The 25,037-nt window shown below is 34.8% G+C and overlaps 1 protein-coding gene across 7 annotated transcripts; it reads left to right on the top strand.

The window, feature by feature from the left end:
- The first annotated feature begins 2,603 nt into the window (after positions 1-2,603).
- On the top strand, positions 2,604-21,751 carry LOC107495057 (probable helicase CHR10). Of its 7 annotated transcripts, none has more exons than XM_052262581.1 (16): positions 2,604-2,920; positions 5,398-5,476; positions 5,600-5,738; positions 5,857-5,985; positions 6,463-6,643; positions 7,031-7,166; positions 7,456-7,573; positions 10,579-10,668; positions 11,145-11,252; positions 11,338-11,541; positions 16,499-16,624; positions 16,703-17,361; positions 18,648-18,793; positions 19,786-19,950; positions 21,231-21,345; positions 21,472-21,751. In XM_052262581.1, the coding sequence occupies exons 1-16, from the start codon at positions 2,725-2,727 to the stop codon at positions 21,512-21,514; spliced, it is 2,634 nt and encodes an 877-aa protein (XP_052118541.1). In that variant the 5' UTR covers positions 2,604-2,724; the 3' UTR covers positions 21,515-21,751. The 7 variants fall into 7 exon arrangements, with proteins under 7 accessions (XP_052118541.1, XP_052118545.1, XP_052118542.1 ...); XM_052262585.1 differs by having other exon boundaries at positions 2,604-2,931; positions 5,395-5,476; positions 5,581-5,738; XM_052262583.1 differs by having other exon boundaries at positions 2,734-2,891; positions 5,581-5,738.
- Positions 21,752-25,037: the final 3,286 nt, after the last annotated feature.

Raw genomic sequence — 25,037 nt, 5'->3', positions numbered from 1 at the left:
GTGGGTGTAATAACAATGCGTTATTTGATTAGTTTTTCCGCATAATATAAACTACATATGAATTTAATGGATATAAAGTAAGGATCATGGATATAAACTACATTAGCATATAATGTGACATTAAATATCATGCATGAAAGTAAGGATCTTAAGCCAAGAATAGTCAAAAAATGTCGACAAATGAATGATTGGCCAAACTGGGAAGAAGCTATGAAGGTTAAATTATACTCATTTGCAAAACGTGAAGTTATTGGACCTGTAGTCCGTAAACCATAAGATGTAAAATCTGTTGGATAAAAATGGGTATTTGAGAGAAAACGAAATGAGAAAAATGAAGTAGTACGCTACAAAACTCGACTTATGGCACAAGGTTTTTCACAGAGGTCTGGTATAGATTATGAAAAAACATATTTTCATGTAGTGGGTGTAATAACAATGTGTTATTTGATCAGTTTATCCACATAACATAAACTACATATACATTTAATGGATGTGGTAACAGCCTACTTATACGGATCATTAGATCGTGATATCTATATAAAAGTCCCTGAAGGATTAAAAGTATCTAAATCATCCAATGAATATTCATAGGGGTTATACTCAGCCAAATTGCAAAGATCTTTATATGGTTTAAAGCAATATAGACAAATGTGGTATAATCATCTTACTGAGTAACGGGTCAAAAACGGATTTAAGAATGACGATATCTGCCCACATATTTATGTACGTTGATGATTTAAATATCATTGGAATCTCTGAAGAGATTCCAACAACTATAAAAGCTCTAAAAGAAGAGTTTGAGATGAAATATTTTGGAAAGACTAAATTTTGTCTCGGCTTGCAGATCGAACATATAAAAAATGAGATTTTTATTCATCAAACAACATACACAGAAAAGATCTTAAAGAGATTTTATATGGATAAGTCACATCCATTAAGTACCCCAATATTCGTAAGGTATTTGGATGTGAAAAATGATCAATTCCATCCTGAAGAACAAAATGAAGATATCCTTTGTCCTAAAATATCATATTTCAGTGCCATTGGGGTACTAATGTATCTTGCTAATAATACACGACCCAATATATAATTGTTGTGAATTTACTAGCAAGATATAGTTTCTCTCCAATCAAAAACATTGGAATGGAATCAAACAGATCTTTCGATATCTTTATGGAACAGTTGATATGGAATTGTTTTATCCATATGGATCCAAGTCACAACTAGTTGGCTATGTATATGCAGGATACTTGTCTGATCCATACAAAGGAAGATCCCAAACAGAATACTTGTTCACATATGGTGGTACAACTATATCATGGAGGTCCACAAAACAGACGATTGCATAAACATCCTCTAATCATGCTGAAATACTAGCGATATATGAAGTAAGTCGCGAGTGTTTTTGGCTCAAGAGTTTGATCCAATATATTCTGTCATCATGTGGAGTGATTGATAATAAGATATTTACAACTGTTCTGTTTGAAGATAATACAGCATGCATGCATTACACAACTTAAAGGTGGATACATCAAAGGTGATAGAACAACATATATTTCTCTCAATTTCTTCTTTATTCATGATCTTCAAAATCAAGAAACAATTGATGTCTAACAGATCCGCTCAAGTGATAATCTGACAGATTTATTTACAAAGTCACTTCCAAAATTCTCCTTTGAAAGATTGGTACATTAGATTGGGATGCGCCGATTTCGAGATATTAAATAATGGTGACAAAAGGGGGAGGTTGTACTCTTTTTTCTGACAGATTTATTTACAAAGTTACTTCCAAAATCCTCCTTTAAAAGATTGGTACATTAAATTGGGATGCGCCGATTTCGAGATATTAAATAATGGTAATAAGAGGGGAAGATTGTACTCTTTTTTTCTTGGCCAGATTTTTTTTTCTATTGAATTTTTCTTGACAAGGTTTTTAATGAGGTAGTTCCCATCTTAAAGAATATTGTACTATTTTTATTTTACTAAATATTTTTTTCTATTATATTTTTCTTTAGTAAAATTTTAACGATGCATAATTTTAAATGGACATCCAAAAAAAAGTGTTGTGATAAATATGAATGTTAATTCCTCGAATCAAACTATTTTAGGCGGTCCAAAACTTAATAGTGGACGGTACAAAAGTTCCAAGGTTGGACTGCACATTTATGAATCAATGAAGAGAGAATACTTCTATATGTATAAATAAAAAAAATGTGGTCCGAAAATAATACTCATAACAATAACAATAATCTTTCTTTTTTTATATACTGTTAATATTCTCCTTTCTCTCTGTATGTTACTAAATATATTAAATAAATATATGAATTATCTCTATTATATTAAATTAATTATATTGATATTAATACTAGAGTTTTCTATTTATACGATTTTATTTTATATTTAGTACATCTTCTTTATTTATTTATTTTACAAGATAGATAATAATAATAATAATTTTTTAATTCTTTGATATATTTAATTCATCAAAGTACAGAATAATTATTTTTAAGTGATTTTTAATATCGTGAATATTAAATTTTATCGACTTTTGGAATTGTAAATTCTAAACGAAACATGAAATTTCCACACCGCCAAAGGGCAGGGCATATTTGCTTTCCCTCTCCCTTCGTCTTTCAAAAAAACCTTATTCTTCCCCCACCCACTCGCTGACTCACTTGCTCAGTCTCTCCCAACGGAGTTTCCGAGTTCAGGCTCAGCATTATCATGGACTCCACAAATCTGAGCTACGAGCAGAAGCTTCAAGTTGTGGCACGAATCGTAGACGAAGGCGACGCACGCGTTTGCGACGCGCCGCCCCGTGAAGTAGAGCTCGGGCTTACGGCGACCCTCAAACCCCACCAGGTTGAAGGGGTTTCATGGCTTATACGGAGGTATAAACTCGGGGTCAACGTCGTTCTCGGTGAGATTATTGTATTGCATCCTTCACTAACAGTGTTTTTTTGTGTTTAATTTGGTTCCTCTGGAAAGTTCTTATAATTCGAAAGACAAATTGGTTTATTGATGCGGCTATATTGTTCCATGCCCTTCTACTCTTTTAGATATGTTAAACCAAGCTTTATCACGTGACACAAGAACGCATAAGCTTTCTTTATCTTATCAATTTGCCAAGGCACATGGAGCTCACTTTCACGAAGGATAAAAACCGTTATTTGTGACTTCAATTTGATGATATTTATATAAGTAGTCAACTATGAGCTTTGAGATTTTGACAAAAATAAAGCAATGTTTAGACAGTGTTATGTTACATTGTGAATAAAAATAAATGTGTTTTTTGAGTTGGAAAGAAAGTCTCTTGACTCTCTTCCTCAATTCCTCTCCTCATATATGTTATGTGAAGTTACGAGAGAGAGTTATTTGTGTGAGGGAGTTATCCTAGGCCATTAGCTTGTGGGTTTGGGTTTATATATTCCATTCATATCCCCTTAGATTGTTCCAAACATAGCCTGAAGCCCTGAGGTATCAAGTATCAATTTAATGGTAGTGTGTGAAATGTGGACTCATTATGGCGTGGGCATTTTCAAAGGCCAAAGTCCATATTAGCTTACTGGTTCAACTTTTGTTCAATTCCTTTTATAGTTTTAAGTGATACCCAGATGGATGGAATAAACAATATAGTTAGCATGACCAGATTTTTATGTGAAATCAGCCTGAATATATTGATGTTTAAATTTGAATGAATACACGGGCTATTTTACATTTCTTTGTAGCCAAGAAGAGTGAATATTGGGTCGCTGGGTGTTGACAGATTCATTTCTATTATGTTTTGGGTATTTTTTACACTATAATGTGGGTGAGTTTCAATAATATTTATTTATAAATGAATACTGTTAATTATGTTTGTGATCAGAATGTTTCTGTTATTTGCAGGGGATGAGGTACTTTGTCTTCTATTTTGTATCAGAGCCTATGTATTCTGAAAGGCAAAATTCTACTGTTAGTGGTATTTTAGCCATTTGAGTTTATCCTTTACTATGATTAACCGGCAAATTATTCTGTGCATTGTGACAAAAGTAAGTTAGGAAGTCTCAACCTCTCAGGCTAAGCTAGACTTAGAGAAACTACCTTCTGCTAGCTTGATCAACTGTAACTAAGGAGTGAAAAGCCTAAACTACCCCTAGAGTAGCTTGTTAGGGATAAGACAGAGTTGAGGCGGAAGCGAGTCAAATAATTTATGTGGAGACTGATGGGATTAATATGCGCACAAAATAGGTCAAGGAAGAGAAAGAGTAACACTAATATTTTAACGTGAAAAAAATTCCCAAAGTGAACGGGGCAAAAAATCACGGGCCAACACTCCGAAAAATATCTATTATATTTGAAAGTAGTTACAATATAGTGTATCACAGTAAGACACTCTTATACGATAATTTGTAGTACCTAGTGAGTACTAAAGAGTATAATCAAATTCTAGTGTACAACCCTCACTACACTAAGAATTTTGTCACACTCTCTATAATATTATACTCACTATATTACAAGAGACCTCACTCAAGTTATATATGAAGCTTTGCTTCATTGAACTTCTTCCCTCAATATTTTGTGTGTTTGTTGTGGTACAATAAGCCTTGCTCCAAGGCTCTATTTATACTAATAGGAGGCTGAGATTGTGCATCAATATATATTATAATATTGACATAATTAATGCATGATTTCACATGCTCCATACCTTCATCATTCCTTCAACGAAGTGGAGTGGTTGAAAGGAGACATAATTAAAAAATGCAAGCCATCACTTCACATACCTTACTTATTGAGAACCTCAAAAATCAAAATTATAATATACATATTCACATAATCTCTCTCTCTCTCTCTCTCTCAGTTTTCTATTATATTGTCATGTTTTTTATTGATTAATTGAAGGTAAATTTAGTCAAGGCATGTAAAAGATCTCAGCCTTTGGTTTTCTGCTTATGGTCCATAAGAGTTTCTTTATCTGATATATGAAGCTATTGAGATGCTTTGTTGCATAGTTTCTCCCTTAGGTTGGCTGTATATTTTTGTCCCTTTGGTAGAATGTGATTGGAAGTTTAAGGTTCTTTTTAACGAGGATTTCTCATCGTGTTAAGTAATCTTTTCTTCTCTTCAGATAAAGTTACCTTTCAATAAAAAAGAGCTCTTCTTTTGTTTTGGTTGCTTTTGAGCTGCTTGGTTAGTCACTATTCATTTTCTATCCTTTGTTCATATACAAAATCAACATTAAACTTAAATTGATTAACTTATAAACAGTGCATTTCTCTTTAAATATTGTTTAGTCTTGAACTTGGCTTATTCAACAGATGCAAAACTGTGAATGAGGTCCATATGCTTCTCATTAGAATGCAAATGACATTCTAGGTTTATTTATTTTGTTGTATTTCTGTTTAAATTTATGAGCAGATGGGACTAGGCAAGACTTTACAAGCTATCGGTTTACTAAGCTATCTAAAAGTATACCAATTATCACCTGGGCCATTTTGTGAGTGAAGTATATCTTTCTTGATTTGAAATATGATTCTTTTATTTAATATCTATTCACATAGTGCTTAACTTTTTTACTTGGTTTTGTATTATCATTTACAGTGGTTATATGTCCTCTAAGTGTGACAGATGGTTGGGTGTCAGAGATAGTGAAATTTGCCCCAAAACTGGATGTCTTTAAATATGTTGGTGATAAAGAATACAGGCGCGAGCTCCGTATGAAAATATACGAACATGTAAAAGGGCAGCGATCAACAGATGTAAGTGCATTTAACTTCCATGAGCTCATTGAATCTCAGTGACTTTACTTTTAAACTGCAGTCTCTGTTATCATAAGCATGCCTATTGATATTTGATTTAGAAGAAATTTTTTGGCAGGTATTGTTGCCATTTGATGTGCTGTTAACAACTTATGAAATTGCAATGATGGATCAGGACTTCCTTTCTCAAATACCATGGCATTATGCAATTATTGATGAGGCTCAAAGACTTAAAAACCCATCAAGTGTATGTCAAGGATTATGATACATGCCTGTATAGTATTCAGTTACTTAACAGTATGCTTATCTTTGTTAGACTTGCCTAAATTACTACTCAATTGAATCAATTCTAAGTTGTGGTATATATATTCATATTTCTTTGGTAAAGATCTTATTTGGACGTGACCAGGCACTCTTTACCTGTATGATATAAATAATTTAAAATGAGACAACATATAAGGCAAATCTGGAAAGTCATCTCTGTTGGTGCTGAATGAGTTCATAAATATTTTCATTATTACTTGAAAATATTATCTATATCTATATCTATATTATGTTGTATAATTCTCTTTATCTGTTATCAACTATCCAGATTATATATAATAGATAAAAATAAAATAAGAATTTAAGAATGTTTAATGGTGAAAACTGAAGTTATTTCAATCATATACCTTTTGAGAGGGTTTGTTCTGGTTGTTGAAACTTAAATCTCAGATCTTTGCAGGTTTTATTTAATGTTCTCAAAGATCACTATATCATGCCAAGACGGTTGTTAATGACTGGCACACCTATTCAGAATAACCTCTCTGAGTTATGGTCCCTGATGCATTTCTGTATGCCTGTTGTCTTTGGTACGCTGGATCAGTTCCTTTTCACTTTCAAGGATATCGGTGAGCTTACATCAGGTCAGTATCATGGTTTTTGTTAGTTTATCATCATTTGCTCTTCTTGAGGTTAATTTTGGCGGTTGGTTTTCTTATAATTTTTTTAGTTGTTTTCTTATGGAGGATATCTTATCCTGCTGTCTTTGTATTTCTCTTCATTCATACATCTTTGAATTGTAGAGTTTTGATTCTTGTTAGAAGTGGTTGTCTTTGTATTTCCCTTTGTTGTGTAGTAATGTAAATTATTCAAAGACTGCGAAATTATCAAATTTCCGTATTTAGTTTTTGTTTATCTAAGAAATTATAAAAAGATAGTGGCCATAAGTGGAAAGCTTATTATCGTGCAGAATTGATTTGTTAAAAGGTAACAAATTAAATTATTTCATTTATCTGTTTCTATTTTTGCAGAAGTTCATAATCCAAGGGCAAAAGAGCAACTTAAAATTCTGAAAGGATTATTGGGAGCCTTTATGCTTCGACGTACCAAATCAAAGCTTGTTGAGAGTGGAAATCTAGTGTTACCACTCCTCACTGAGACAACCATGTAGGTCACAGTGCTTTTATTTATTTAATTACTTTTATTAAGATCTGCATATGAACATTTATAATGTCATTTATGCTTAAATATTCTATGAATTCTGTTTAGACAATGATTTAATATGAAAAGCTTGAGGTTATTACTGAACTCTTCAGCTCATATATTTGTATACACTAATTAATCATTACAATACCTACTAAAGATAAAACACAATTATTCATAATTGATTCTAATCTAAATATAATGTCAACAGATTCAAATGCATTATTGTATTGATTAATGGAATTCATGGCAGGTTGGTACCCCTTACTAGCCTGCAAAAAAAGGTCTACATGTCAATATTGAGGAAGGAACTTCCAAAGCTACTTGCACTATGTTCTGGAGCTTCAAATCATCAGTCACTTCAGAATATTGTTAGTTAGTCTCTTGCCTTCTTGATATTATCTTTGTTTTGGCCCTTCGTTTTGTGGTGTTTATAAATTCTTAAGGGGCATGAAGTAGTTAGCTCTCAATTGGAATTCTCCATAGCATGATTAGGCAATTAAATTGATTGATACAAGCAATCCTCAAACCTTAGGTTCCCATGACGAATCAATTGTGTCAGGCAAAATGCCGGGGCTGGAATGCAGTAGGCGGTGGTCCTATGAATGGGTTGACAAAGAGAATAGGAAGTCTATGGTTAGGTCAAATAGTATCCAACAAAGACCATAATTACATACCTAACATAGTCATAGCGGAAACTATCAAAATGAGTAAGCTAGGTTGCCTGTGCCTAAAGCATGTCTACTCCTTACATAACATTTTTCTTTTCCCCGCTTATGGCGTCTTATGTATATAAACAGAAGTTGGTTCCCCTATTTGGAAAAGCATGGGGAGATATGGATCCATCAGATGGGTTTTTGGGAGCACATGCCTCCCGTTGATCTGGAGATCCTTGTAAAAGGAATAGAAAAGCTCCCAGAGAGCAGTACTTGAGTATCCAGATTAGTCTGTAGCGAAAAGCCTTCCTCAAAGGCAAGGGAGGAGTTGGTGCTTTCGTCCATCCGAGTATAGACTAGATACTTGCTTTATATGGTAAACTAAGGAAATCAAGCTAGACCATATATAGGAATGAAGGATGTTGAATTGGATGGAAGGAAAAGGTCCAGGGTGGAATCCTGGAATTAAATTATTGGAGTTAAAGATCCAGATTGAGCATGTCTCTCTTGTGAAAGGGTCTCATGCAGAGGGGATCTGTTCCTGGATTCATTATGCTTTAGTCTACTGAAGTAGGACCATTGGAAAGAGTAAATCTCACTTTTTAATCAATGTATATATGGTTAGAAATCTTGGATTCGATTTGGATCAATGACCAAAAGTAGGGATTTGATTGATGGAACGCCTTTGTGTAGCCTAGCTTTGTTCTGTGCCCTCCCCTAAAGAAAAAAAAAGCTTATATGATATTCTTTTTTCTAGGGAATCCGTGCTTACTAGGCCCTTTTTATCCGGGAAGGATCGTAAAAGACTAGCTGGAAATCACTAAGAGCCTCGAGATCTCTCGGGACGGGACCTCAATAGGGCATTCGGGACGAAGATAAGTGAAGTGATCCCTGTGGCCTATACTAGAAGAGAAGAACATACCTGCATCTCCCCTTAAGATGATGATCGTGAAGTAAGAATTTCCAGTTTGACCCATAAAGCAAGGGGATAAAAATCATAACATACCTTTAGATTGGTTTCTTACTAGTATAGCCCATATTGTCTTCCAGTGCTATTGAAGAACAGTAGTTGAAGAAATTGTTTTGGGATCATTTTTCTGGACTGCCTTAGGAAATGCTTCTTCGGCTATCGTGGAAATGTTGTCCTTATTGATAGAAAGACACCTGGGAACTCTTTCCGAGGCAAGCATTTCGATATCTAGCCACACTTGCCACTAGTTCTGCTAGAGAACTCTAAGTGGTAGGATCATTGTACAAACTGAACTTTTTGATCTCCAAATGCACTACCCACCATCGGATGGACTTATTGCTAAGTAACCTTACCCTGCTAACTCTTTAAAAGAAAGTAAATCTCTTTCAGACTTTCATATAGGAGAAAGATGAATTTTCTCTGAGCTGGGGTAACAAACATGAGATCCCTCGAAAATTGGCAATTAATCGACGGAGATAGAGTGGGCATGGAGCGGCCAACGGAGGATTTCTACCTCCCCCGGATTCATATTAAACCAACCGATATGCAGAGATGACATCCAGTACGAAGGCAAGGAAAATGATTTTACTCTTATTTCTCGAGGCAGATGCTAGATTGATTTATGCTGAGATTATGGGTTTTAGGTAGGAAATGAAGATAATGGGGATTGGGATGTTGTTAACTCCATTAAAAGAATCATGGGGACATTGTTAACTCCATTAAAAAAAATCATGATTACCAACATAAGCTGAATCTCGATCTACGAAAGGTTTAATTGTGTATACAAGAAATTGGTTGGAACAAAGATGTGGTTTCAGAGTGTTTATATTAGATGGGAAATCTTGGAAATGTATGATAATAATAATTGTTCAAAGAGAAAATTAGAGAGAGAGAAATTCTGAGAGACTGGAACTTTTCTTCATTTAACATAATTCTAATATAATTTTAAACACTGCTATTTATACTACTAATTGTTAACTCAACTCTACTAGTTGGCTATGCCCAATTATACATGTTACATGGGGTCACCTAGTTGGTTGAAGACAAAAGCGCTTGGACAATTAATGAGAAAATTATCAAGGCATAAGGAAACATGGACATCAGCAGAAAAGTCATAACAGATAACCCCTAATCAATGGATACAAGCTGTAGCAGTAAGTGTCAATTGTCCTTTTGGGAGCTCAATCACAATTTTCTTTTTGGTACTGACCAAATAGGCCATGGAAGATGGTACCATTCCTTGTATACCATGTCAAGGTTATAAGTCTCGGTTAAGGAAGGAAGATAAAAATACAGGCAGGGAATAATAAGAAAATATATTGATTTGATATGTTAACATGTTTTAAGTGCTATGATTTTTCTGTAGAAAAGTAATTACATACTGAATCGTCAAGAAGTAATTAAGATATTAAGATATCTTTTTACATTTTTAAGATATGATCTAAAAAACTGTATGATATGTGCTGATAATCAGATATTTATGTATTGTAACATGTTTTGAGTGCTATGATTCTTCCCTATTATGGTAACTGAGATTGAATTTTCAAGAAGGTATTGGATTGGGCTTGAGCTTGGACTTCGTTATTTAATGATTTGAATATTTTGAAGTCGTTCCATTCTGAATATGTATTGTATTTGGGTTTTTATAGATTTATGATTTATTAGTTCTGTTCTTATCTTCACCAAATCATGCTTTTAACATTTGTTAATGTCACATTTACTTAATGGTAGATCTCTTTGCTTATTTTAGGTGGTACAACTTAGAAAAGCATGCAGCCATCCTTATCTCTTTCCAGGTATCGAGCCTGAACCTTTTGAAGAAGGTGAACATCTCATTCAGGTAACTACTGACCTTATGTTTATTTATACCTGATGACTTGGGAATCCTTCTTTGGGAGCTTAAGACACATGACAGCCAAAGTATGAAGCTTATTTTTAGTTGATTTTGTACTCGGGATATTGTCTTGGGACGAAATACAGAGACATAAAAGAAGTTGTCTTTGTATCTTGTTTGGTGAAAATATTTGATACAAGACATTTTTAATATATAAAATATCATTTTTCCAGGAGCGTAGTACCTTCAACCTTTTCTTAACCCTCCAAAACAAAGATTTTATTTTTTAAATTTTGAAGTTACTTAGAAGTTGAAAGAACCGAGATTGTGTTGACATGTTTTTATAAACTATTCTAAAAATATTTTCCAAGCACAATATGTTCAAGAGAGAGAAAACACCTTTTCTTGCTGGACGCTATTTGCATACTATACACTTTGCTCTATTCTTGCTTACCACCTTGTATCATTGTTTGCTTTATCAGGCGTGTGGCAAGCTGCTGATTCTGGACCAGCTTCTTCAGAAGCTATACTCTTCTGGACACCGTGTTCTTCTTTTTGCACAGATGACTCATACACTCGATATTTTACAGGTTAGATTTTCTACCAATGTGTTGAATGCATTATTTATCTATGCAAATGTATTGATGAAATAATTTTCAACTTATTCTGAAATAGGATTTTCTGGAGTTAAGGAAGTATTCCTACGAGCGTCTTGATGGTTCAGTTAGGGCTGAGGAGCGTTTTGCTGCAATAAGAAGTTTCAGCAGCTCATCAGCTAATATGGCCTTAAATTCTGATCCTGACAATCCTGGAGCTTTTGTTTTCATGATTTCAACAAGAGCTGGGGGAGTTGGGTTGAATCTTGTGGCTGCTGATACTGTAAGCATTGTCAACCTAAACTCTAACCTGTTTTCTAATTCATGTACTTTTTTGCATGATTTGGTACTTGGGAACTTATTTTCTACCTTTTTATTTGACATCTTTCAAAGTTTTAGTTCTCTCGTGTCCTTAAATTTTGAGAATCTAGGTGATATGAGAAACAATAAAAAAAGAAAATGGAAGGTGGTAGAAAATGAGAGAGGAAGAGGGAATCCTATGGTTTACATTTTTCTTTGATTTCTCCATTTTTTTAAATAACATTGCCTATGCTACACCTGTGGTACATAGCTGGTCCCAAGTCCGAATAAAGGAGGAGGGTTGTGTTAGGCCTTTGACAACCAACATAAAAGTTTAGTCGAATTTTCCAGACATGAATTAAAGACGTTATTACGCTAAAGCTAGGTCGTTGTTCGGAAGCAATGCGTTGTATGGCTCACGTACAGTGTCAAATGAGCAAGAGCCGCTGCATTGGTACCCAGATGTAGTGTTAAATGAGCAAATGTTTTTGCGTTTTCGTGAACGGACGAAGGTAAATAAGTTAGTTCACAAAGAAAAAGGTAAAGGTAAAGGTCGAAGTGACAAAATGTTGAGATTTGAGACATAGAACATAGACACTCTAACAGGAAAATTCGTGGAGGTGGTGGATATCATGACAAGGAGAAATATTAACAACATGTGCTTATAAGAAACAAAATGGATCGGCGCGAATGTTAGGCAGTTGGATAACTTGAGGTTCAAACTTTCGTATATAGGAAATGTGTAGAATAGGAATAGAGTAGGTATTATCGTGGATAAGCAGTGGAAAAATAACGTAATGGATGTCAAGAGGGTGGGTGATCAGATCATCTTTATCGAACATGTGGTGGAAGGAGGTACTTTACATGATTAGTGTCTATGTATTGTGAGTTCGGACAAGCAATACAAGATAAGGTTTTGGAAAGATCTAGAGAGTTTGGTCCAAGACATACTTTTGGGAGATAAGAATTTTTTTTGGAGGAGATTTAAATGACCATGTTGTAAGAGAAGTGACTGGGTATGAAAATATTTACGAAGGCCATGGTTTTAGGGTGGTTAATACCGATGGTAAAACTATTTTGAACTCTTCCTCAACCTTTGACTTTCTTATCGCAAATACATGTTTTAAAAAAAAGAGACGAATATCTTATAACTTATAGGAATGGCATAACAAGCTCTGAAATCAACTTCTTGTTGAGGAGAGTCGACCGAAAATTTTGTATTAATTGTAAAATTATTCTAGGAGAGAGTTTAACAATACATAGGATGCTCGTCATGGATTTTTGCGTTAAGCAAAAGTTGAGGAAAAGACATCAAACGAAGAACCCAAGGACGAAGTGGTGGCGGATGAAAGGTGAGGAACAAAGAAGCTTCCTAAGACGGGTAAGAGAAGAGGCAAAGTGGAAAGTGAATGGAAGCGCGGAGGAGATGTGGAGGCAGATGGTATAAGTTATTAGAAGAACAAGAAAAGAAAGTTTTAGTGAATCTAGAGGGATAGAACTAAGAGGTAAGGAATCCTGGTGATAGAATGCGAGTGTACAAGAAAAGATAAAGGCGAAAAAGGAGTGCTTTAAAGAGGGGTCTTTGTGCCGCAATGCAGATAATTGGAAAAAATATAAGGCGGTTAAGAAAGAGACAAAAGTGACTGTAAGTGAAATAAAAATAAAAGTATATGCGGGTCTTTATCAGTCTTTAAGCACGAAGGAAAGAGAAAAATGTATATATAAAATCGCAAAGAGCCGTGAAAGAAAAACGAGAGACTTGAATCAGGTTAAGTGCATAAAGGATAAAGATGGAGAGGTTTTGACTCAAGATGAGAAGATCAATGAAAGGTGGAAGAACTATTTTTACGAGTTATTTAATGAAGAACAGAAGACCTTTTTGAGCTTTGGTCAGTTAATGCACAAGGGGAGAAGATCAAAACTTTGACTACTATCAAAGGATTCAAGACTTCGAGGTAAAATAGGCTCTAAAGCGGATAAAAAATGGCAAGGCAGTAGGACCCGATAATATTTCGATTGAAAACCAAGCTTTTTAATAAGATTTTAAAGTAAAAAAAGATGCCAAATGAGTGGAGAAAAAACACCTTGATATCTATTTGCAAGAAGGGAGGTATACAGATTTGCGAAAACTATAGAGGAATCAAATTCATGAGCCATACCATAAAGTTTTAGGAAATGGTGATAAAACGAAGGCTGAGACAAGAGACACAAGTAAAAGAATTAATTTGGTTTTATGCTAGGCAAATCCACTACCTAAGCTACATATCTGTTTAGAAGGATGATTAAAAGATATCGTAGTAATACAAATGATCTACATATGATATTTATTGATTTGAAAAAAGCGTACGATAGGATACCAAGAGAGATCTTATGGAAGGTTTTGGAAAGAAAGAAAGTAAGGATTGTATATATTCGTGCAATTAAAGATATGTATGATGGGGCTACAACTAGTGTGAAGACTCAAAGTGGTATAATAGAAGAATTTCCTATTGTTATAGAATTACACCAGAGTTCATCCTTAAGTATATACATTTTCACATTAGTCTTGGAAGATATCGTCCTTATGGGAGAGTCAAATAAAGACTTAAATAAGAAGTTGGATTTATGGAGATAGCCTCTAGAAGTGTATGGTTTGCACATAAGCCATAACAAAACAGAATATATAGAATGTAAGTTTGATCGCTGAAGGAAAAATCCTAATACAAAGGTGAAGATTGAAGAAAACATCCTACGAAAAGTTAAAAGTCTTAAGTATCTTGGGTGCATCATACAGGACAATGGAGAGATTGAACGGAATGAAATGTAAATCATAGGATCCAAGCAGGTTGGCCAAAATGGCGAAGTGCTTCTGGTTTTATATGTGATAAAAATGCTTTTAAAACTTAGAGGTAAATTCTATCGCACTGCTATCAGATCGGCTATCCTTTTTAGTACAGAGTATTGGGCGGCCAAATTGGAGTATACACATAAATTAAGTGTGGCAGAGATGAAGATGTTAAGATGGATAAGTGGTCATATACGATTGGAAAGAATGAAGATATAAAGGAGAGAATTGAAGTAGCATCTATTGTGGAAAAGATGATAGAATCGCGTCTAAAGTAGTTTGGACATGTGAGATGACCGACAGATCACCCAGTCAGAAAGGTGGATGAGATGGAAGATGTATAAGGGGTGAAAGGTAGATGAAGACCTAGGATAACCATTCATGAGGTGGTCAAACGAGATCTATATGTAAATAGTCTTTCTGTAGATATGATACGTGATAAAGCTCAATAGCGTTGTTTGATCTATGTAGCCGACCCCACTTAGTGGGACAAGACTTTGTTGTTGTTGTTGTTTCTCCATTTTCTTAAATAATACACCCAAGATATGTAAATCACCTTACTTGTGGTTGGGTGTTTTTCCAAATTTCACCTCTATGTTAGTATTTCGCTCCTTATGGCAAACTTACATTCCATAGATTTCGCCTTATTGTGGTTTATGCGCAAACTATACACCTCCAAAGCTTCTCTCTGCAAATCTAACTTATGAGTTAAATCACTTTACTTGTGGTTGGGTGTTTTTCCAAATTTCACTTCTATGTAGTAAAAAATATGCACTATGGTATAGGCTTTTGGATATACTCGATATTAGAGGTGACCCTTAGTATAGTCCTACACCACTATGAAATTTCTGTCATATCACTTGGAGTCTTCACACTAGTTATAACTCCATTGTACGTGTCCTTAATTGAACGTATATATATAATTCTTATTCTTTTCTTCTCTAAAACTTTCCATAAGACCTTTATTGGTATTCTATTGTATGCCTTTTCTAAGACAATAAACACTATGTAGATCCTTCTTGTTATTCCGATAATCATTCTTTTTAACAAATACGTAGTCTCAATGGTGGTTCTACCTGGTATAAGACCAAATTAATTCTTTGAAACTTGTGTATCCAGTCTCAATCTCCGCTCTATTACCCTCTTCAATAACATCACAGTATAACTCATGAGCTTAATCCTACTGTAGTTTCTATAATTTTATATATCCCTCTTATTCTTATAGATAGAGACCAAGATGCTTTTATCCATTCATTTGGCATCTTGTTAGACATTAATATTTCAAACCAACTTTCTAGCATATTTCCTTTAGTTTAATTTATTTTGTTGGTAGTAATCTTAAAGAAATTCGAGCTTTAGGGCCTCCTTTAATTGAAAATCTTATTTGACATGAACTTGAGCCATACAACATGTTGCTTCTGGAAAACAGCCTAGCTTTATGTTCACTGTCGAGGATCTAACACCACCCTCCCCCTTTATCCAAGCTTGGAACCAGCTATAACATAGGCGGAGTTACCTAACGTCAAATCAAGGAGTAAATTTTTTATCTAAGGGGTTACAAGTTACAAATTACAATACAGTCGTATAATGACCTTAGCTATAGAATCATTGGTAAGAGATTTTACTTAAACTAATTCAGATCTAACAACCTAAATGTCAAGTGAACTAATGTTGACAATCTTAGCCCCGTGGAGTGGCCACCTGGACTTGTTGCTCACTGATGCGCTCTAACAGGCCCATGTAAACTTATATTGATGTCTGATTTCATCTTTAGATCTAAGCCGTTTGGCCCCTCTGATAACTGTCTCATGAAATTACGAAGACATTGACATATACAAACTTGTTTGGTGAGGTATGCAAAGTATCCCTTTCTTGTGACGAAATTTGGCCATTTTTTGTCCGCCTAAACAGTGGAAACAAAGTCAAAGATAGAGAACCAATTTTTCTGTTTTGTTTCGGTCCTAATGTCTATTTTTTTAGCTTTTGTTTTTATTTTATTTTGTTTTGTTTTCTTCTCTCTCTCTCTCTCTAGATGCTTACCAAACACGACGATAGTTTTTCCTGTATAAATTTGAATACATATTTTGATAATGTAATGTTAAATGTCATTTTCTAGGTTATATTCTACGAGCAAGATTGGAATCCTCAGGTGGACAAGCAAGCTTTGCAGAGAGCACATAGAATTGGCCAGTTGAACCATGTTTTATGTATAAACCTTGTCACAGAGCATACAGTGGAGGAAGTATGTTTCTATTATATGTAAAGTTTATCTATGGATACTATTTACATATAATGCAGAAGCTTGATTGTTGAACTGTAGGTAATTATGCGTAGAGCAGAGAAAAAATTACGGCTAAGCCTCAATGTTATAGGTGAAAATGTCGTGGATCATAAAGAAAATGAAGCAACTGGAGTTGGAATTAGTGATTTGAAATCCATCATATTTGGGTTACATATGTTTGACCCCACTGAGATGAATGATAGAAAACATGGGGACATTAGCGTACAAGAACTAAATGCTATGGCTGAAAAGGTGATTGCTATGCGTGATGAACAAAATTCTGACAAGGATGACAGGAAACTTGAGGTCAATGCAAGAAACCTTTTGAAAGGACATGAAGATACAGAAGTTTCTGGTGCGCTATCTTGTGATCTTGGTCTTGATGAGGCTTCATATCTCTCTTGGGTTAAAAATTTTGAGGAAGTGTCTAAAACAAGTTGTGATACAATGTTGGATTCAAGGAGCAGAAGGAGTTCAGATGAGGATAAGAGTTCAAAAATTGAGTCTGCGAAGAAGAAGGCAGAGGAAAAGAAGTTGTCCAAGTGGAAATCTGTTGGATACCATTCACTGACTGTTGACGACCCTATCTGTCCACAAGATGGTGATATTATATCAGCTGCAGGATCTGTTCATTTTGTGCATGGAGATTGTACAGCTCCGTCAAATGTTTCTCTGTCTGAACCTGCTATGGTATTCAGGTAAAATTATTTGCCCCACTGCAGCTTTGTGCTGAAGCGTTGTGTTTTAAATTTTAAAGACTGTAATCGATTTTCTGTTCCAGCTTTAGTTTCAAGCAATAGCATTCTGTTCCTGTGTTGCTTGCATGATATTTGGGAGCTCTAATAATATTTACACATATACAACCGATCTCCTAAACCTAATGATGCTAGAAAGTTTTAACAGAAACTTACATGTTACGGAAGTTAGATTGTTTTGCTTCTACTTGAATCCGTTCAACTTGGCTTTGATAATGATAAAAGAATTTGGTCTAGAATATTTTGGATGTGATGTTCTGTGAATCTTATGTTCAGGTCTTGGCCAAATTCCCTTATCTAATCTTCTTTGGACAAATCCTTCTGGAAATCTGATTCTGTCCCTAAAGGTGAAATCCTTTGTTTGGGTTTCTGCTCATGGCAAGAATGCTGGAAAAGCAAAGGCCTGCCAGTGCTTTGTCTCCTCATATGTCTGTTATACGTAGGGGTGAACGCGGATCGGATCGGATATGGCCAAAATCTAGATCCGATTCGCACTAAAATCATCGGATTGGATCCAATATCAAGCTTGGATCTGATCCGCATATTTGCGGATCGGATCGGATCTCGAATATATTTACAAAACATAAAAATATTTTAAAAAGCTTATTTTCATTAAAAAATTATCAATAAAATCCCTTTTTTTCATTCTTTTAAACATGTTTACTCTTAAAATATTATTAAACATACTTTCTTAAATAATAAAAATAAAATAATACAACATATATAATAATTATTAGTTAAAATAAAACATAAAAATAATATTTACTTATTTATTTTTGCGGATTCGCGGATATGCGGATACCTACATGAAATCCGCAATCCGATCATGTTAATGTGCGGATCCGATCCGATAGCCTTGCGGATCGGATCAATATCCGCAATTTTTTTTATCGGATTCGGATAAACACCGCGGATATGTGGATCCGATCCGATCCATGAACACCCCTAGTTATATGGTTTATGCTATTTTACTTTGAAAACCTACTTCTTTGTTATTGTTGTCTCCTAATAAGTGTTTGGAGAACCCTTTCTACATGGGCTAATTTTTTGGGCGCAATTAGGCCTATTCAATTCTAACAGAAACCACAACAAACTTCTTTCTCTGCAACATATTATTGCCAGCTGTCTCTTTGATGAAACTTTGTGACCATGATACAGAATCAGGTGGTCCTTGTTGTCTATGTCATTGATTTATTGTTAACTTTGAATATTTAAATCTGGTTTTACAGCTGCGTTGATACCTCTGGACGCTGGGGTCATGGTGGAATGTTTGATTCACTGACCAGACTTTCTACAAGTATTGGTTATGCATATGAATGGGCTTCTGAAAATGAGGACCTGCATCTTGGTGATCTCCATCTTATAAAATTAGAAGGTGTGCACTGATACTACTTAGCAATAATTTATTGGTCTATATAGAAGCTGAACCTCACACCTATAAGGTAGTTCGTCAGTGCCAATTCTATAATCATTATGCTATCCTTGAACAATAGCTGGTAGCCTTATCTCCTTGCAATATCTCAGTTACTATGACACTGTCTTCTGATGTCATCAATAAAATTATTCCAACTTGAAGATGTTATGTTATTATCTGCTATAGCATGTTAGATTGATAAAGTCCCTTTCATTTGTCTTGATATATTATTTATCACGAACATAGTTCCAGCAAATGTGATGGTCGATAACAATTGGCCTCATAAATTAATAATGCTAAATACCTCCACTGTTTACTATTTCTTAAATGGTTGTGCAATTTTGCATGAAGGTGCACAAAATTGCAGAGGCCAAACTGATCACTTTTCAAGATATATAAAATGAATAAAAAAGATGGGCTAGCTCACACATTTACTGTGCAGTAATAACTGCAATAGCTACTTGCAAAAATGGCCATTTTTAAGGAAGGAAGCTAGAATCTGGATGGATGCCTTCATATATCATATCCACAGGGTTTGGTGTTATCCATGTTGATCAGTCGGGCTATATAGTTCCTATTCTATGTTGCAGTATAATACAATGAAGAGACCTGCTAAGCTGATACAGCATTGGAGGTTTGCTTGGCTAGCCTCATAATTCTCTGTGAGCTGTGAGGTGAATGCTGCGGGAAGCTGCCCGGAGTGTTGGGCAGGGTAGAATGGGTCAACCCGTCATTTCTGTACCCTTAGACATAAATTACTTGAAGATCTAGAGCGATTTGTTGCTTAAATCCAAACCTTCACCTTTTTCTTGCCTTGGCTTCAGTTTTTGTTGATGATTTAATTTTTTTTCGAAATATTAAAACATAAAATGGTCATTTGCTTATTTGATTCTGTTGAATATTTACATACTGTTCATGCCTCTTTTTGTTCACACATTCTTCATGTCATGTAGATGGCCATGATGAACAAAACATGGACACAAATACTGTCAAATGGGTCGCTTTAGCTGTGGTTCAGTCATACAATCCAAGGCGTAAAGTCCCCCGAAGTGATATCTCACTTCTCCACTTGGAGAAATGCTTAGCGAAGACAGCATTCTCAGCTGCTCAAAATTCTGGTAATGACTCTACATTTATTCAGAGCATGATTGATGCAATAAAAAATTTACTGATCATATCATCCCTCATAATGCAAGGGATTGCGGCATTCCAACAAATTAATATTCGATAGCATGATGCATTAGATTAAGGATATTAAGGATAAATTGCACATGATTTGATGGGCTCCATGTTTCACAAATTCTCATCTATAAATATTTTATTGCACATTGTGACTTCATAATATGTGTATGTATGTGCATCGTGTGCATGTTCAAGTCTTGTAATTTTTTATATTTGGTGTTTTTCATGTGTGTCCATTTCTTGTCATTCCAGTCATCCATATCAGTACTCATTCTTATAAACATACTTCATGATATAACAGGTGTTGTTTGAACATGCAGCTGACTTTGCCTAGTTAGAGTTTTTATTTTTGGGTATATTATACTTACATTGCTTGATATTTATCAAAATTATAGATATCATCATTCTAGTTCACCAGGATACACTCACCTCCCTTGAATAGTTGAATTAAATCACTGTGCATGTAAACATGACACTTAGGCTGCGTTTGTTTCCTGGGATTGGGACCGAGACCGAGACTGGAGGACTGGGACTACGTATTGTGTTTGGTGATCAGAGACTGAAACTAAAATTTCAGTTTCGTGACACAAAATTTCAGTCATTTTAGTACCTCTAGATAGTGGAAACACAAGGGACTAAAATTTTCAAGGACTGGAACTTTTATAATATTTCTTTTCAAAAACACTCTCATTTAACTTTTGAAATTCTAAATCTATCACTCAATCTCCATATTTATCCTAAATCAAACATGATACTGAGATATAATTCAGTCTAGTATATTTTACAACAAACACAATACACAGACTTAATTTAGTCTTTATCTCTGAGTCTTTGTCTTTCGGTTATCTCCCTTCCAAACACGGCCTTAGATCCTTTGCTTACTAATGGATCTTTATGCATGTGCCTCTCACGTGTATATAGAAGGGTGATCTATATAGTTTTGATAAACCAAAGGGGATGTGAATGTAATTCACGTTTTACCTGTGCATGCATCTGCTATTCACATTTCATCCTTTTTCTTTCTGTAAGAAAAGCTTCTTGAAAAACAGAGATAGTATTTATAGACTAGGTGTACATTAAGTAATGAGGTGTAGTATGTTGGATAGTTATAAGCATTCAGCTGTTGCTTTCTGTAGAAGAAATTAATGTGTACGATTATTATTTTGAATTGGCAATCAAAACTAATGCATAATTCTTTTGATCATTTTGCAAAAAGCATCAATCCACATGCCACGCATTGGTTATCAAGATGGTTCTGAGCGTTCTGAGTGGTACACCATTGAGCGGCTACTAAGAAAATATGCCTCCATTTACAACATAAATATATATGTGTAATGCTTTTTATCCCTCAACATTCATCCACGCATTACTGTTAGATTTGTTTACAGAAACTCATTTGGATAGTTATGATGTGTCTGTCGCCTACATTTATATTGACTTTCTACAAAATTTTGCAGATACTATTATCGAAGAGTGCGCCAAGACTCCGGGCTCAGATAACTTCCTCGTGTTGTTTTGCTGAATGTAATATCAAGTATATTGAGTGTTCGATCCTATGTATATAACTAAGATAGTGTAGACAAGTATAGACCATGTTATGTGAGTTTCCCAAGATGAACTAGAATATAGGTATTAAGAACCTCTGTGACTGAGAAGTGCTAACTATTGGTGAACTGCAAACTTTAGAACTTGAGAATGAGAAACTTGGGAACTCCGAGATTAAGATGTACTAAGAATGTATTTGTGAGTGTAGTAGCTTCAATAATGGATGCTTATAGTGGATTGGAAGTTTGAAACAGTTCCTGGGAGTAGGTAGACTTGTGTGGGTGCCTTTCTTAATGACCAGTTCCAGTGTCTTCCACTTCGGTGACCAGTTAATGACCGGTTCACCCGATCACTAGCTATTGCTTATTACAAGCAGCCTCTTAAGGCTAATCTTAGTTTTCCCATACCCTCTTAAACATAAACTATCACAGACCATTAATGGCTAAAGTTTGATCTTTTTTAAGGAACACTCAAATATTTCTTTTCACACTCAAAAAATATTAGAAGCGATGAATTTCTAGGTGAAGATGAGAATCTTTAATGAAACAAGAGATCTCTTTGAGCTTCATAAACTGGAAGAAGCAAGAATCATGAACTTCAAAACATTCAAATTTACATGCTGGAGTCATGTCTTTGCTTCTAGGCTCTGGTTAATGGATACAATGAAATGTAGACATAGATATAGATACATAGATATTAGAGATAGATGTAAATATTGTCTCTCTGGCAAAATTAATGAACAAAATATACAAATATTCAAAAAGATTATATTATTTTTTATTCAACCATTAGCTCCACCACCAACAGCACTGTAACCATTGCCAAAATTACTACTATTTATCTTTTTAAGAATCAATTCCATCAATTCTCATTCTGTCTACTTGTTTCGTCACGGCTCACAACTCTAGATTCTAGCAATCAGCATGGTCATCAACTCATCATCATTAAACTATAATTTCAACAATCGTCTAATCCTTAGATCACTCTATATAAACCACATGCAATCATGCAAACTATCATATAACGCCTTAAATATTGTAGTTATTAGAATTGAATTGGTAATTAAACCGATCAAATTATTGGATAATCAGATTATTAGTTCAACCTGAGTCACAATTGAACTGTTGACTAAGTCATCATTATTTAATTATATAAAATCTTTTTTTTTTCTTATTCTTCTCATAATACGTGTCTTTTTTAGTTTTATTTTTGTATCAAATTAATTGTTGTTTTTAAATTTTAATAATTCATCAATTAGTTTGTATTCTTATTATATTTTTTAAGTATTTATTGAAAAGAGAATTAATAAAAGGGATATTCTTTTTCTTTTAAATTTCTATGTATTAATTTAATTTTGGTTATGTAATGTAATTTAAAGAAATATTTATACAAAATGCAGTTTAGCTTGATGGTTGGTGATGCGCTGCTCCCATGATGATAATGTGGGTTTGAACCCCATTGCCTACCATTTTGCAACATATAACATAATAAAACAGGCCCTGAACGCGCTGACTCATGTGACCCGCGATTCAATTGGTCCAGGTCACTTGACCAAAAAAAAAAAATTGGTCCAGGTCTGATTGGTATTACTGAATTTGACCGATTATAATAGGCTAAAGGTTCGATTTACCAATTTTTTTAGCGGATCGGCTGGAGGTCTGGTTTATTGGTTTTTGATAAAATCGGCTGGTCTGATCCAAGTTTAATGACACTGCTAAACATTACATGCATTTATTTATAATTAATTAATATAGAGAATCTGACTTGTCTGTGAGACAAATATGAACTTTGTTGATAGAGATGGTGGTGGACTGGTGGCTCGGTGGTGTAGTAGCAACGGCAATAGCAACAATTCCTCTTCGTTTTCTTTCTTATGATGGTCAATGAGAAGTGGTGGTGTTGGTGAAATCGGAGAGTTTCTCTCATTCTTTTGTATATCTATAGCCAAATGTGAGTGGAAGGTTTGACATGTATTATCAAGTGTCCTTCACTTATCTAACACTTTTTTTTTTTACTATTTCACACGTTTTTTGGTAAAAAAATTAACATTTTATTTTGATCTGCTAGTTATAACCCGACCCAGTTATATTTATAAACTGAAATATAAGCAAAATAAAATAAACGCATGCCTAGTCCAAAAGAGCAAACTTTTTTTTCTAACGAAACTCATCTGCACAGAGTCAAATACCACTCAAAAGCAGTTACCACAAAATTACGCTGATATACTCAACGGTTAGGCGGATACGAATAACCACCTATAGTACAATAACTTTAAATAAGAAAATCTAAACAGAAAAAATGTACGCTATTCACTCTGAACATTTGGTGAGTTATACCTTGGGACTGGCTATCTACACAGGAACATTTGGCACCCACCATGGGATCCGATTTACTTAACACCACTTTCATTTTTTCTGTCCGATTATTTACCCTCTTTTGTAGGACGTAACTTATGGCAGACGAACCAAGCAATCTCCTTCCTTCCCCTCTCAAGCTGAACTATTGGCCATCAATGAATCCCTATGAGCAGAGAATAAAAAAATGGCCGATCTATTGTGTCAGAAGCAAAATAGCCAAAGTAAGGAAAGGAGAGCACAAGAACACTGGGAACAAAGATGGCCAAGACAAACACTCGTCGGAAGCCAAGCCTATAATAACAACCTCCACGAAGCCAATGGTGAAGAGGACCAACCCTTTTTCAAAAGACATCATGAGCTTCCACATGCCCAAAAACTTTACCTTACTAATGACACTAAAACCTTATGAATGAATTGGCGATCCCAACATACATGTTACCAAATTTTACATAATGATATTCATGAACGATGCATCTGATCCAATACTCTGCCGCACATTCCCTACCTTTTTAGATGGTTCTGCCTTGATATGGTTTTTAATTTGCCTGCAGATTCTATATCAAATTTTGATGAGCTGGACGATCTCTTCGTCAACAATTTTGCCACATCAAAGATCTATGTGCATGACTCAGACTACCTCAGCACTATAAAACAAGGAAATATGAAAGTCTTAAAAACTACATGACGAGGTTCGCCAAGGCAACTATAGAGGTACCCAACTTCAACCCTGAAGTCCACTTGCATGCCTTGAAAAGTGGACCCTGCCTTGGAAAATTCCAGGAAATCATAATTATAATGAAACCGAATACATTGGCCAAGTTTTGGAAAAAGGCAACAAGTCAGATCGAAATAGAAGAGCTCCAACAAATCTAGAAAGCAAAGAGGCCTGACCCTAACAGAGAGAAGAAAAAGCGGAACAAGTACTCGAATAATAAAATATATCCAAAGCCCTTCAAACTAACACCAAAATTTGATACATACACCCCTTTCAACACCAAGAAATAAGAAATTATCAAAGGCATCTTAGATTCAAAGTTGATCAAACCCCCCCAAATAAAGGAGGGACATACCAAGATCAGCGACACGTGGACAAGTCTAAATATTGCACCTTTCATAAAAGA

The sequence above is a fragment of the Arachis duranensis genome, chromosome 6 (genome assembly GCF_000817695.3).
Source record: "Arachis duranensis cultivar V14167 chromosome 6, aradu.V14167.gnm2.J7QH, whole genome shotgun sequence".
NCBI lineage: Eukaryota > Viridiplantae > Streptophyta > Magnoliopsida > Fabales > Fabaceae > Arachis > Arachis duranensis.
This window is presented reverse-complemented; position numbering and strand designations above follow the sequence as displayed.